The 16,183-nt window shown below is 39.6% G+C and overlaps 1 protein-coding gene across 1 annotated transcript; it reads left to right on the plus strand.

The window, feature by feature from the left end:
* The first annotated feature begins 3,078 nt into the window (after positions 1-3,078).
* Positions 3,079-13,546, plus strand: LOC109084457 (membrane-spanning 4-domains subfamily A member 4A-like). The gene is made up of 8 exons (XM_042722581.1): positions 3,079-3,159; positions 8,270-8,471; positions 8,914-9,024; positions 11,218-11,286; positions 11,881-12,024; positions 12,373-12,489; positions 12,944-13,024; positions 13,170-13,546. The coding sequence occupies exons 2-8, from the start codon at positions 8,295-8,297 to the stop codon at positions 13,236-13,238; spliced, it is 768 nt and encodes a 255-aa protein (XP_042578515.1). The 5' UTR covers positions 3,079-3,159; positions 8,270-8,294; the 3' UTR covers positions 13,239-13,546.
* The last annotated feature ends 2,637 nt before the right edge of the window (positions 13,547-16,183 follow it).

Here is a 16,183-nt window from a genome sequence, read left to right on the forward strand (position 1 = left end):
GATGGTTAAGTTCAAACTAAATTGCTGTGGTATTTCCGAATAAATGACACTGGTCTCTTAGATTAATGTTGTTTGGAAGCCTGTGCAATGATGTAGTTTCCTACAGAGACAGTTTTCTTGATGTGTTTCCGTGTTGTTGTTGATCAGCAATGGCAATGGATGCGATGTTGTCTGGTGGGACGGTGGAAGGTGGGCAGTGTTTAGGGTGGCTAAAAGGCAGTGACTGGGTAGTTCTGACGTCACATTTTTACGGAAGACACAACGGCTCATGAAAAGGCACAGCTACTTTTTGCAGGCTGTGTGCATTGGACTGTGCACTGACTGTTTTGACATATATATGGTAGTTACATAGCCCCTAGACCTGTTATCATGAAAAAAGCCAAGAAATTTCAGTTCTGACAATATGGGACCTTTAAAGAGAATGAACAAATCACAGATTATTGATTTTATTGGATTTTATTGTTTATGTATTTATGTCCTCATTGAGACGGCAGATGCTGAAATTACTGCAAGCGTCACGCGCTTCAGTCAATGTAGTAAACTGCCATTCATTCATTCACACAGAGACGCGCAGAACACGCAGGATTCATATTTCATCCAACTTTTGCGGCTGTACATTTACAGATACTGGTCCATATGCAGATTTGATTTGATTAATTTATGCTAACTTTGACAAATTCCGTGACTGTCCATATTAACCCTCTGGAGTCGATTAACGCGTATACGCGTTTTGGGGTATTTTCTCCTGATAACCCCGAAAAGAACTTAAATTACACTTTCAGTTTTGATCGTACAGATAAGTGCAATACATCAATCGAATCTGTAAAGGGTCTACTTTTTTTTGTATACAGACATAATAACAACAAACTTTGTGTGCACTTATAAAATAAAGATAACAAACAAGGAGTGCTGTCTGCAGCCTTTGTCTGCGCTGATCTTCAGATACAAATGCGTCATTAAATGAACTGTAACTCAGTGAATACTCAACGAAGAGACATGAGAGAGATATCTATAGAAAGCCTGACATGTCTACTTTTAAACTAAACAAGTGCTGCTGAAAACAAATATTCTGTGATAAAGTAATCCATATGAAAACAACGCGATGTCCGTTTTTTCACGTCTCCCTTCATTATCTTCTAATGCGACCACGCCCCCGCGCCGAGCGCGCGCTTTTGAGATTCAAATGTTTCACTGAAGCGCGCGGCTTTTGAATACGCCCACACAACAGAAGACAACGCAGCGAGACTGTTCTTCAAGTTTTTATTATTTTTACTGTTTGCTTCGCGATGGGAGGAATAAGACATAATTCACCCCAAAAAGATGTGATGTGGTTGAGGATTTGAGATTTGGATTTCCTCAGAAAAAAGAATGAAGCACTTTATTCAGCAGATATCATAAACATTAGTAAGTCTCTTTTTATTGATTTATATACTTGTACTAGTTTTCACATAACGTGTAAACATTTTACTAGTTAGACTTTTTCCAAAGACTTTTTCCAAACTATAATTCCTGACTAAATGTATAATCAAGTGAAATATTATGAAGTTTCAATAACAATATACACTACTATACCATTCAAAAGCTTGATGTAAATAATATAAATGTACCAATAAATGTAACTGTAACAAATGTAACAATCATTGCTGTTCTTTCAATTTATCCCCACTAAAAAACGTAAAAAAAAAATATTCTCAGCTCTTTTCAACATTAATAATAATAATAATGATAATAATAATAATAATAATGATAATAATAACAATAAATGTTTTTTTGTAGAAAATAAGATTGTTAAAAGGATTTCTGAAGGATTGTGTGACTGGAGTAATGATGCAAAAAATTCAGTTTGAAAGTCAGCTTTGATTTTTCCTAATAAACTGTTTAACTGCACTCACAAGTGAATATTAAATTATGTTGTGGGATAATTAAATATATTCTAAATAAACTACAAACATAAAATTATATAGATTTATTTTGTCCTCACATTCTTTCTTGTAACTCATCCCCTCTCAGTGACACAGCTGACTGAATGGCTCATTATGCAGCTCATTATGCAGGCCTTTGTCTTCTCAGGTGTGAATTCATGATAGTTGACGCCTACTCGCATATGACTTTTACCAACAAAAAGTGTCTCTTAGAAAATTTTAATCAATATATTGTTTTTCTGTAAGTGAGTAAACAAGATGATTTTCACATCATTTAGAAAAAAAAAAATTCTAGGCTACAAGCTCCAGTTCTCAAAATATCTGGGAACCAATTTTCTGTATGTGTTTTATTGCCTTATTCAAGTGATTTAACATTTTTAGTTTTTCACTAACCACGCATAACATTTTTTTTCTCAAAAACACAATCATGTACATACATGCTGCTCACATATTATTATAGCCTAGTTTGTGCTGATTACAGTGAGATTAGACTTTAGCCATTTAGATATTTATAAGAAACTGAAAAAAAAGCACAAATGTCAGGGCATGACAAAACTTCTCCAGGCCCCAAAAATACCCTTAGACTCCAGAGGGTTAAAATGTAAGTTTCATTTCCATGACTGGATTTTGAGATTCCGTCTGCATTTTCTGCTTCACGGAAATCATAGCGCTGTATGCGTCAAGAACCGGGTTGACTGGGTACTTGGTACCACCGGTACTTAAAGAAACCTGGTACCGTGGCATTTTCATTTTTTTTGTACTGACTTGGTACCGAAGTACAACACTATTGACAATTAACTTTTGTTAAATAAACTCTCTTTCATTAATTGCAATAGCACTTTACTAAAAGCACTTGTATATTATTAGAGAAATGGACTGAAGGTGAAACAGATCAGTGGAAAATAAATGTTTATGACATTAAGTTGACTGCGATACAAAGATACATTTAGAATCCAAAAAACTTAATTATCTCATTAGATGCAGCACTTCTTTTTTTGGTCTTCACTTCTCAACACTTTGGAAAGTGTTAATTTTGATCAAGAACAACTCATGAAATGGCCAGCTTTGCCATTTTTTTATAATCACCTGAGCTCCACCTTCTTCCCCTTTCATTCTGGGAAAAAGTATCAGCAGTTACACATATGACATAGAATTTGCATTGGCTTACCTCAGACGACTGAACAGAACTTCAGAGTAAAGCACGAGAAACCAGCTGAAGAGAGGAGTTTTTTCCCTGGTAAAGCAGTAAATATACTTACACTACATCTGAATACTTTTATACAAATTTGTATGTATGTATGTGTGTATGTATGAATATAAAACTAGAATGTTATTAATAAGTTTGGTAATAAGGAGATTTTTAATGGCTAGTAGGGCACTTATATGTCCTAGTGTCATTGGAATAGAGCTATCATGTAAATGATATAGATCAGTTTAAACATGAGCTATTTGTTTTACAGTATATTCCATGTTTACAACGTCTAATAGATTTTTTTATAGTTGATAACAATAATTCTACTGATGGTAATAACTACTATGGCATTGTCACGCGTCCAACAAGGAAGACAATGAGGATGAAGATAACCTAATAGCAGGTGTATTTATTACAAGAAGGCAAAATCCACAGAGACACAGGGTGAACACAACATAAATACCAGACAACTCAAGCTAACACAAAGGGGAACTCAAATAGGGGACTTGACGAGGGTGCCACAGGTGAGGAGGGTTAACTAATAATTAGACAATGAACAATAATTAGACAATTGTGGGGAAGTCGTGGCCTAATGGTTAGAGAGTTTGACTCCTAACCCTAAGGTTGTGGGTTCGAGTCTCGGGCAGGCAATACCACGACTGAGGTGCCCTTGAGCAAGGCACCGAACCCCCAACTGCTCCCCGGGCACCGCAGCATAAATGGGATGCCCACTGCTCAGGGTGTGTGTTCATGGTGTGTGTGTGTTCACTGCTGTGTGTGTGCACTTTGGATGGGTTAAATGCAGAGCACGAATTCTGAGTATGGGTCACCATACTTGGCTGTATGTCATGTCACTTTAACCTGTTAACCAGCACCCCCTATTATGGGACTCACAACTGAAAGTGCCCTACCTAACTTAAAATTGCAACAGTTCCTTACTTCAGTGTGTTACACACCTAATTTTGGTGTCTTTGGAAAGAAGATCCTTTGGGCTTTACTTTTCATCATCCAGAGTTAATAATTCTCAAAAAGATTAAAAGTTATAGACACTGAAGTGCCTTGAAAAAAATTGTACCACACTGAATTTTTTTTTATTTGATATAAAAATACATGAAATCAGTCCTGGAGCAATCTAGAAAAGTAATGGGTTTAAAGTCACATGTCTCATGAGTTTCTATTTCAAATCTGAAGAAGATACCATGAAAAATGAGATTCCTGCAACCATTTTTCTGATACTATGTCTAGTCCCCCCCATCCCCAAAAATATTTACCAACTGTATTGAAGGGTTCTACAAACTATTTTAGTCATTAAACATACCAATGCATAGTTTTTCAATTATAAAACAATAGACAGAATCTTAGACATCATATAACTGATTTATTTGTGCACTAGAAAAATACAATAAGAAAAAAAGAATTTGTGTAATAAAAATAAATAAGGAAAATAAAAAAGATTTACCTATGTATGCTTGGACTTGTCTGTGTGTGTTTACCCCTGTGACCCAGTTTTGTCTTCCAGTGATTGTTAATTTGATCCCATGTGTTTAGTTCTTCCCTAATTATCCTGCCTTTTTAAGCCTATGTCCTTTCAGTTCAGTTTTGTCGGGTCTACCAGTTACGTTCTTGTGTCCTACCAGCCATGTAAATGTTGGATTTACCCCTGTGTTGGATTAATAAAGACTCTTTCGAGTATCCTTGGCTCCGTGTTCCTTCCGGCAGCATAGTCTGACAGAAGACCCGACTGAACAACAGTTTATTGCGTGTCTCCCCTCCATTTGTTTTACTGTTTTTTACTCAGTTTTTTCTTTCCGTTGTGTTCTATGGATCTCTACACCCGCCCGGAATTCCTCCACCTGCTGGAGCAAGGGAGGCATTCGCTCAAGGGTCACGCCAGACTGTTTCTGGCCATAGCCCATCTTACCACCTACTCGGACGACGCGAAGGTGGCCCTCGAGCAGATTTTACCATCGGCCCCGAGGAGGATCTCGCCGAATCCACTCCGGCCCCCAGTGCCCAGCATCTCCCAACGGTGTGGAACATCAACCCAACCCCGACGATGGAGAGCCCATTACTGCCGCGATCAATGACCCAGCGCAATGCCGAGTGACTGAGTGGAGGATTGCCCTGAATATGGAGCCCAACCCGGCAGACCAGGTGCGAGGGCCGGCTACAGTGCTCCCCACAAGGGAGAGAGCTGTGGACGGTGTGAGTGCAGAGTGGAGCTCTGCCCCCTGCATCGCAGCTGAGGGTGAGCCAAGTATGGAGCGCCAAAAGGGCCAAAATGAGGAGGAGGATCTTATAGACTGGGAATCTGAACTGGAGATTGAACTGCCCCCTTTCCTCTCTCCATCATCTCCGCTGGTGCCGTCCAGCCCTCCTTCGTCCTTGGTTTCCTCGTCCAGCCCTGAGGGGGCTTCCGATTCTCCAGTGCTTGCTCCTAGAAAGTGTCCGCTCCTCAAAAACACACCCTCCCACCCACCGGCACCTGCCTCCTCCACCGCTGTCGTCTGGCAGCCCCTTTGCTCACCCTCAGCCCACCATCTATGCGATGCGAGCCCCGCGGGACTGCCATCCTCCAGTGTCACCGTGGTCGGAGTCTCCCTCACCTCCGCCTCCAGCCTCTGAGGCCCGGACTCCACCTCAGCCTGTAAACCCAGCAGCTCCACCTTGGCTCCGAGCTCCCTCGCCTCCACCATCAACCATCAATCCATCAGCTCCACCAGGCTCCCTTGTCCCTCCGACTCTGCCTTGGTCGGGCGTCGAACCCACCATCGCCTCTGGACTCCTCTCCACTTGCTGCGCCTAGTCGCTCTATCCGTTGGGCTCCTTCCTCCCGCCAGCTCCACCTTGGTCCTCAGTCGCTCTGGCTCCGCCGTGGATCTCTGCCTCGGTCACCAAAGCCCTTGGCTCCACCCCGGATCCTCGGCATCCCCCTGGCTTGTTGGCTGTCCGTCTCCGCCTGCTCCGCCGCCATTAGTTGGCCCCCTGGAGTTGGCGGCCATTCCTCCTTCATGGCTCCTCCCACCGTCGGCTCCACCTTGGGCCATCATTATGGCTGTGGCCTGGGTCCAGCTGGACTCCTACTGCTCCAGGCTCCTCCTGTCTCCTCCCTCCTTTGTCTCCTTCCTGGCTCCTCCCTCCATCGCCTCCTCTCTGGCTCCTCCCTCCGTCGTCTCTGTCTGCCGTCCTCCACCGGAACCTCCTCCCAAGTTCCCACCCATGCCTCCCCTCTGTTGTTACTACGGTGCGAGTACGCACCTTTCGGGAGGGGGCATTATGTCAGGACTATGGACCTGTCTGTGTGTGTTTTGCCCCTGTGACCCAGTTTTGTCTTCCAGTGATTGTGTTAATTTGATCCCAGGTGTGTCTCGTTCTTCCCTAATTATCCTGCCTTTATCAGCCTATGTCCTTTCAGTTCAGTTTTGTCGGGTCTACCAGTTACGTACGAGTGTCTTCCTCCTGTTCTCCATGTTGGATTTACTCCTGTGTTGGATTAATAAAGACTCTTTCAATTATCCTCCGTGTTCCTTCCGGCAACGTAGTGTGACAATATCATACAAATATTTGTATGAAGGAACACGAAGGATAATCGAAAAAGTCTTTGTTAAATATATATATATATATATATATATATAGGCTATATTACATATTGGAATATTATATAATGTTGTGCGCTATCTGTCACGCCCACTGAAGGCTCGTCAGTAGATCACACGTGCGCTGATAGCACTGAAGTGAATTAACCCTGGAAAATATCTTCAGAGATCTTGCAAAATGTGAGGTTACTTTCAGGGTATGTATGTAACCATAGTAACTTGCTCTCTGAAGATGACCTGCTCCGGAGCAGGTTATGTTCCAGGGGGTTAGTTCACTTCAGCGCACGTGTGATTTACTGACGAACCTTCAGTGGGCGTGACAGATAACTCACAACACTATATAATATTACAATATGTAAAAAATAAATATATTAGCGCTTCATTAACATATCATACAAATATAAGTAATAAATAAGGTAACATATTATTCTAATATGGTTATTATATATATTTTATTGGCATATATAACGGTTATCTTCACAAATTAAACACTATGAAAAGGTAATGTTTAATTTATTATATATATATTTATTACATTTTTTATTATCTCACATGGATCTGCATTTTCTATAATGTCTAAATTCTAAATCAAAAAACATATCTGATATTAGCATCAAACAAACAATATAATTCATATTTTCAATGATTAAAGATTAAATAGAATTTTTTTTATTAATTAGGTGGCGATATGCACTAAGCATGTAAACGACCATTGAACAAAAGAAGAAAGAAACAGCATGGCGCACTTTTTCTTAGCGTTCGTTTCCATAGTGACTCGTTGATTCCTGGTTCTGTTAAGAATGTCTTGAGTCTTAACCAGGAACATACTCTGTGTTGAATGAACTTATTCCCGGACGTGTTTTTGGAACCACATACCTCGAGCAAACAAAGTTTGGGGTTAATCAACTGAAAGTTCAGGGTATAGCTGAAGGTAAGTTAACCGTGCTTTCTGGAATACACCCCCGAGTTGCTGACATAGCAACAGGTTTGTAAACTTAAACCTGGGGGGTATGCCAAAAAGCAGGTTATGTGACATACCCAGGTATGTTTGAGGATAAGTGATCGAATAAAAGTCATAGAAATATAAATAAATAAAAGTAAATAAATAAAAGTCCAGAAATTTGTCAAGTTTTTTGTCAGTTGTCTTTTTGAAAAATATGTCATTATCTTGCCACCAGCCAATCGCTGCATTGCTGATCGTGGTTTCGAGTATCGATACAAAACCCCTTTTACCAAAACTCTTATACCAACCCATGAACGTGCAATTATCTCAGATAACTAAATCCAGCCATACTAATCATCAACAACAGGTGTTTTTGAAGAACCAAATTAGCCAGATCCTGTTTAGCGCAATGATATCATCTTGGATGTGACAGTTCGGATGTAATAAGTGACTTATGAAGAACAGGCCCCCTGACAGGCATAAATGCATTCATGTATGTAAACAATATAAAAGCTGTGTCTATTTTAATACGTTTAATAAGGTTTTTTTTTTTTTTACAGAAATGTATTTTATAATCATATCATTTACATGTTTTGATTTACTATGATTTTTGCAGGTCAATTTCAGATCCTGAAACGAGAATGTCGACTGCTATACCCATAAATTCTTTGGTCATCCAGCTGCAACAACCAATACGAACAACAGCAGTTGGGACTGAAACAAATGCTCCTGCCCCTGTTTATGTCCAACAGATAACAGGACTTTCACTTCTTCATGGACTTAGGGCATTTCTAAAAGGCCAACCAAAGGCCCTTGGGGTGAGAAATTTTTTCGTAAACCCATATAATTGTTTTTTATTTATGCATGTTAGTGTGAGGTAAGAAAAGTACATGAATCAGTTCTAAAGAAGGTGGGGTACACACGTTAACAAAGCATACACACATTTTATTGAAGAATGTGACTTTTTGTATGGAGCTCCGCACATGACATGCAAGGAAAAAATAAATAAATTGTGCGCATGATTTACAAATTTGTTCCCTCGATTTACTAATTTGTTCTCTCTATTTATAAATCAAGGGAAAGAATTAGTAAAATCGAGGGAACAAAATAGCAATCGTGTACACGTTTAAGTACATTGAGAGAACGAATTAGTAAATTGTGCGCACGATTAAGCCAACTATTTTTTTCTGCATGCCATGTGCGGGGCTCCGTATTTTTGTCTTGGTGACAATGCAATAATAATTTTCTTGTCCTACACAGACTGTCCAGATAATGATCGGTGTGATGACTCTCCTGTTTGGCATTGTGTCTACAGTTCATGCAGAATCCATCTTTGTCTTTATTGGTGTTCCTTACTGGGGATCTATCATTGTAAGAAATTATACAGTTTAGTGTTCTGCCTTGTATAATACAAACTACAGTAGGTAGTCAACCTATTACCGCCATGTGTACTGTAACTCCACCACAAGGACATGACAGTAAATACAACCATTTGAAAAAATCAACACCAGGCTATCAGCATTGCTCAGAACTGTACTACTCCTTTATAAATTAAGATAAAATAATGAACTAAATTACTGGCAGGAAAAATTATGTAGTATTACATTTAATTATTTAGTTACAGTAAAATATTACAGTGACGGTACTTGAAGTGTGCTTACTTTTTACTGTATTGCCAGTATTTTAGATTATCTCTGTTACAAGTGAGGCTCCCATATTGCCTCTCTTGCACCACCAGAGGGAACCTTCACCTGAGTATTGACTGTTTTGATTCGGACATCATTTCCCATCAGCCTTCATTCCTAGGACTGATTGCGCTACACCTGCATCCAATCATTCACTCACTCATACACACATTTAAGCACTGCTTACTCACACTCTCATTGCGAAGTCTTGATTTGCTACGGTGGTCATTTCTGAGCGTTATTCTGTGCATTACTTTCTCTGTGTTTGAACCTGGACTGTATTCTCGTATCTGATCCTTGCCACCTGCCTCGACCCTCTGCCTGTTACCTGGACTGTAATTGTTTATCTGTCTGCAACGACTTCACACTTTTTCTCTGGTTTGTGACCGTTAATCTGCATGTCCAGATCTCTCGCCTGTTATCTGGACTATGAATTCTCTGCCTCTTCTGAGCTGTTGCCTTTATACTATATCTATCATTGTGATAAAGCTGCAGATGTATCTTTACTTTACTTCTCTGAGTAGTTTAAAGTGCATATTCCTGATTAGAGACCCCAGTGAGTGGATGTATAGAAAAATAATGTAGGAACTAGATTTTCTTTAAACAATACTTTAAAATATGCTATTAAGGCTTCTGGAGTCATTTTTGTGAGAGAATTTTACTTCCGCTACTACATTTATCATTGTGACGATAAAGCTGCAGATGAATCTTCACTCCTCTGACTTCTCGTTAGAGGTGTGCAATTATGCCATAAAATAAATAGAAAATGGGGATCATAATGGGAACATTATTAGTGCCTTTTCTAACACAGTGATTTATTTATTTTGTCAGCATTGTGACCACATTAATACACTTATGTCATATATAAAATGTTTGAAATTTTCAATAATTCACTGATGCATTTCAACAGGTCTTAGACATATTCATTTGTTACACTATCGCTCCTTTTTTGACATCTATCCCCTTACAGAACCCTACAAAAACTGAAATTGAAAAAACTAAAAGGTAGTGGCCAATGTGCTAAATCAATGGATCTAAAACTCATGGCTGAATTAATGAAGTCCACATTTTACAACTACAGCAAATGATTAATAAAACACTAGTGAGTTGATATTTCTTTTCTGCACATCGCACACGGGGCTCCATAAATAAGCAGAGGCTACACATTTTCAATGTTGGTCTACATAAAGTCTGAGGACAGTTCAACTTATTGATTTTTGCTGGTTACACAGTTCAGTGATTGTGTTCCCTGTGTGATTTGATATATAAATCTGAAGCCAAAATGTCATTTCTGTAATTCGTACAGTTTTGGTGTGTGTGTGGTTAGGGAAACACAATTCATTGGGTTGTTTTTCATGTCTGTGGGTTGAAGCGACCCCAAAAACATGATATTTAGCCCCTAAAATGCAAATTTTACCAGGGGAACCCTGCCAAAAAACATGTATTTTATCCCCCGGAACGCAATTTATATCGGGGGACCTCCTCGAAATGAGATTGTGCTAGTTTTGAATAGCATTTGGGCGGGTTTTGTTGTGAAAACCTGGTAACCCTGAACACAACACAAACTAACAGTTTTGTCATTTAATGATATTCATTTATATGTCATTGCGTCGCATATGCATGCATTTCTCTGAATGACAACTCCCGATTCAAAAAGTTTACTTCCAAACACAGAGATAAGTTTCAGATTACAAATGTAACAATGGTTCCTGAGATGTGGAATGAGACAATGCTGATGCTATGGGAAACGCAATCAAGCAAGTTTCTTAAACGCAACAATCTTATGATACACATGGCAGTAAAAAGCTTATTCTGGTTGAGTACCATCTGTACATATTCCAGCAAAAGCCTCAATATTTGCCCTTCTCTCTCCTCTCAGTACATTATTGCAGGCTCACTCTGCATCGGTGTAGAAAACAAACTTAATTCGCCCTCCAGTTACTGTTTGGTATGTATACAACACTTGTTATTTTTAGGGGTCCAATCACCTGAAGTGCTGGAACACTATTGTGTTTGGACTGATTTTCTTGTTTCTAAAAAATTAAAGACGTACACTAAACTGCATCAAAATTTAACCTACATAAATACAACTGAAATACCTTTACACCATAACTGTAGGATTGGTAAAAAATCAAGCGTAGCGTTATTTCTGGCAGGTCACGTTGGTCAAGCCATTTAATTCATTGAAGTATAAAAGTTTAACGTGAGTTCACCTACAAAACATACCTTATGATCATATGTCTTAAAACAGTAAAAATTGGAGTGTACAGAGATTTTTTGACATTGGCATATTTGCTTTAACCTAAACTTTCAGTGAAGATTGGCTGGATTTTGCTGTAAAAAAAAAAAAAACACATTACTTTAAAAAAATGTATTGCAGTTGTATCACTAAATAATCAACATAAGGCATTGGTGCTTGGACCCTGATGAATATTTTATTTATGTATGTCAGGTAGTTTATTTTTTAAGGACATTTCATATACTTTTACCTCTACTTTAACACAGCATGTTAAATAACTTTACGCTGGTTTTCTGCCGATAGGTGAATGGTTCACTTGGACTGAACATTGTCAGTGCTGTAACCGCAGGCATTGCCCTTATTTTAATTTCACTGGATTTGATTGTAGGACCACTCAACACTTACTGCAACTATTATACATGTAATTATGGTACGAGAAAGTATAAGGTATGTCATAAGCTTTTATGTTCATATTTATATTTATAGTAAGATCATTGCGTGGTCAGTACACTTACCAGAAGTCAAGCCTTAATCTGCTTTTATCCGTCCAGTCTTTTTCCGAACATTTCAGAAGTAATTTACTGATCTCTTACTATTATTTATCATTTACAATGCAAGAAAATATTAATATTATACATTAATTGTAAACTCAGTTTGATCAATAAATATATTACCACATGAACCTTAAGAGTAATAGATTCTTGACTGCTGAGCAGCCAGTGTAGCTGTTTGAGTACTAATTATCAATTATTTTGTTATTATTATCTGTGATAATGTTGTTTTTTTTTCTCTCAGACTCTCTTTAAGGGAACCAGTGGTGTGTTGCTGTTATTTACCTTGCTTCAGTTTATCATCTCCATCTGTCTGTCAGCGTTCGCTTGTAAAGTGTCCTGTTGCTGTTGTCCTCCTCAGGTGAGTGATGCATCAAGTCAGGGGTTCCCAAGATTTTTTGTCAGCTGAACCCCTCAGATATATACGTATATACATAATGGATATATCTACACACATGGGTTTACATTGTACAAGAACCAACAAACACTACAGTCACAATACAAAAACTTGTCTTAAATTCTTCACTCTTAAATGTTCAAACCCTCTAGCTTGTAGTGTAGGATTGTGTCCACAAAAATGCTGGAAATTATGTGAATGTATGAATTATGTGAAATTATTTCCATAAATCCAGATGAAAGCATGTTTCCACACAAGGAAATTTCAGAAGGATTTCTGTATTTTGCTTTTTTCCATTCCATTTGAAGTACAGTGAGGTCTATACACCTGTAATACTGGAACTGTCTGCCAGTTTTATTGCATTTATACCTCTGACAGCAAAGAAGGCATAAAACATTATATGTGTATTTTCCCAAAGGTGCCGTTTTCTCCACAAGTTTTAACTCCACAGTCCACTGATGTCAGACCCAATAATTTCCATGATCTTAACAGTTCAGAGGTAAGAGAAGATTGAAAATAATGAATTATCTGGCTTTGGTGTTCAGTGTCTATGTACTGGAAATGTGTAAAGCAATCTGTAATGGGTGCAATAATTGTTTAATAAGCAAGGAAGCTGAGCGTATACAGTTTTTTTTTTCTTGCAGATAACTGTGGTCAGCAGCTCTTCCTTGAACAACCATCATGGAGAACCTCAATACAGTAATTGTGAATAAATATTAATTCTTGAAAGTGGGCAAAGTTTGGTCCTGCTGTTGTGTGTGATGGGACTTTTGTGGCACACATGGGTTTTGCAGCAATTTCCTGTCCATTACATTTAATGTCTTTTCATCACTTTATCAGATAATAATTGGATTTTTTTTTAAATGTCTAGACTAAAAGACTAGACAGACTATTTCATGATTTTCTTTCTTTAGTTTCAAGAAAGTTGCATAATCATCAGTGAAACTAGATAGATTGTTTTGAACAACTGTAATTGCTTCATACCGTATAATCTGTAAGAATAAAGTATACAGAAGGAAAAATTTAACTCATGTCTTAATTAAAACAGAAAAAATGTTGTTTCTTTAACAAGGCTGATGGAACTGTGACATTCACTCCTCAAAATAGCCTTACGTTTTTGCTTTAACAATGGTAAACTGATTTAAACATAGATATAAACAGTATTCTGTTTGTAATAAAGCGAGCACCATCAGCTTGTTTGGGGATGAAGTGAGTGTCCGTAAAAGATGTAAAATGCTGGCTCAGCCCGCAGCTGCACTCTGGTGCAAGGTAAAGTTTTTATTCATAGTGTCAGAAACCCAGAAATGTATATGAAGAGTTCAGATGTTCAGAAGCCTCTAAATGCCACAGTTTACCAGTGTAAGAAGTTTGCTTAAGGCACCACAATTGCACTCTTGCATTGACATTGAAAACAGGCAGCGATCTGGTGTCTAGCCAGACATCTTTTGGGCTCTACCATTCATAGGTAAGTATTCTGTGCGTAAATCTAAGTACTCCACATACTTCTGTACACCTATACTTGTAAGGCTCTCTCAACAGATAAAAAAAAAGAAAAAAAAGGAGGTGGTGTGTGGACACACAATCTTTGCGTTGTTTGTTTGGGTGAAGAGCATGCATGCAATGTCCTTGAGGGAGCAATCTGCATGCATTGTGGGCATTTTTCAATGAAAAAGCTCCGCTCTTGTTTGTCTCTCTTTTCGAGGAAAGAGGGGCAGCCATCTGCTTCCTGCGGTTCAGGACCCGCTGCTGCTGAGGCATAGAAGAGAATGAGCTCATGGGGATCACAGATGGATCTGGCTGAGGAGTTTAGAGAGGGACATTCCCTTTCACGCTTGTCGGTGGTGGACGAGAGAGAGCCTCTATACTTACCGATACAGAGGTTAGTGTTCTGCTGGGTTCGGCCCAGGAAGAACAGGAGATGTCCGAGGATGGCAAAGAAGCTGAGGCTGAGCCTTCTCAATCCTCATGCCCTGCGTATGTAGAGCTGTTGGAGGTTATGGTTTGCGCCACAGCAAAGTTGGACTTGCCATGGAAGTGCGTTAGCAAGATGACGCCGCAAGGTCATCTCAATGAGTGTTATCTTTCTAACCATAGCCCTCCTGCTAAGGTGAGCCTTCAATTTCTGCCTGATCTTCATACAGAGATCGAAAAGGAATGGAAGAGGCCATTTTCCTCTCGCATCCATCGGTTTCAGCATACGAGTTATGGCAACATCGAGGCGATGCGCGAAAGCAGTTTTGAGAGGATGCCCCCTGTAGAAGAGATGCTGGATAGTTATCTCTCTGTGGGGGAGATGTCTTTTGGGGGTTTTTACATCTGCCCTTATTTTCACCCTTCCTAATTCCCCTGTAACCACCAGCTCTCCACCTGACCATGGTTAGGTGGGAACTTCTTGCATAACAGTCTCCTATGCTGGACCTATGATGTTTTTGGTTGGTTCTATGGTTCTAAGTAACCGCCTTACTGATGTTCCGGACTAAAGGGAGTTAGCCCTTGAGCGGGGCTCCAGCGCAGGAACCAGGGTGGGTGAATATGATCCATTCTATATATAAATATATTTGTATTAAATTGCTGGTGATATATGTGTACTAATTCTCTGTGAGATTTCTTTGCAGTGCTCAATTTCAGTGCTTACTATATACTTGTCAACATTATGTCCAGCTGGTATGATAGCCCTGATTCCGGCTTCATGCTTCCGGTATCAAGCAGCTAGATCATAGGTTTCTGCGGGAGCCTTCTTGATCATCAGGCCCGGCACAGCACTGCAAGGAATTTCCTGGATGCCCGGCCAGGTCACCCTGAGGGGCTTCTTGGTCACTTGGATATCCATTCTTGCTGATGCATCGAGCTGGAAGTGGAGGTGGCAGTTGCGAGAATCTTCTTGTATATGCTGTCTCAGGTGATGCTCCCCTCGCCAGAGGTTTGTAAATTTGAGCCTCTCCCATGTGGTTCGGCACCTCTGCAATGCTTAGGAAGCTTTAAGTACACATGCTAAGCTCTGTGGACTTTCTGAAATCCATATGGTGGTGAGTGTGCACGTTGAACATTTTCCGCACTTTCTAAAATCCACATAGTAAGTGTGCAGACAAGACTCTGTGCACTTTCTGAAATCCTGTACGGTAAGGGTGATGTGCTCAGCTTCATTCCCTTTCTTTGAGTTGATGAGACCTTGGTTCCTTGGGCTCCACTCAGCCAGTATATCTTTATTAATACACTTAAAGCATCGCTTCCCTCAACATGAAGGGCTATTTGGATGTTTCTCGTAGTACTTTAGCAGTGCTCCCCTTTACCAAAAAGAGTTGCCTATGAGTGCACTACTCTCTTCCTGAATTCGGAGTTCTCGTCTCCCATGAGATTGAGTTCTCTGTTTTTCCCCCAGAGTGCTCCAGCATTATTGCCATAGATCGAGTTGATGACTCTCAGACATATTGTTTGGGACCATCCCATCTATGAGCTGCTTTTTCAGAGTGCCACGAGAGCCCCCCAATCCCTCCCTTAGAACAGTATTTAAAATCCATTGTTATGGTAAGTGCGCACGTGAAGTCTTCGCACACTTTCTGAAATCCACACTGTGGTAAGTTTGCACGCTACTGCTCTTCGTTCTTTCTAAAATCCTATTTGGTGAGGGCTTTGAACAGTTGCTTCGTGCCCTTTCTTG

This window comes from Cyprinus carpio, chromosome B4 (genome assembly GCF_018340385.1).
Source record: "Cyprinus carpio isolate SPL01 chromosome B4, ASM1834038v1, whole genome shotgun sequence".
Classification (NCBI taxonomy): Eukaryota; Metazoa; Chordata; class Actinopteri; order Cypriniformes; family Cyprinidae; genus Cyprinus; species Cyprinus carpio.

Coding starts and splice junctions, on each gene's coding strand:
- LOC109084457 (XM_042722581.1), top strand. CDS start 8,295: ATGTCGACTGCTATACCCATAAATTCTTTGGTCATCCAGCTGCAACAA. Junction 12,025..12,372: donor ATGGTACGAGAAAGTATAAG/GTATGTCATAAG, acceptor TTTTTCTCTCAG/ACTCTCTTTAAGGGAACCAG. Junction 13,025..13,169: donor ATGATCTTAACAGTTCAGAG/GTAAGAGAAGAT, acceptor TTTTTCTTGCAG/ATAACTGTGGTCAGCAGCTC.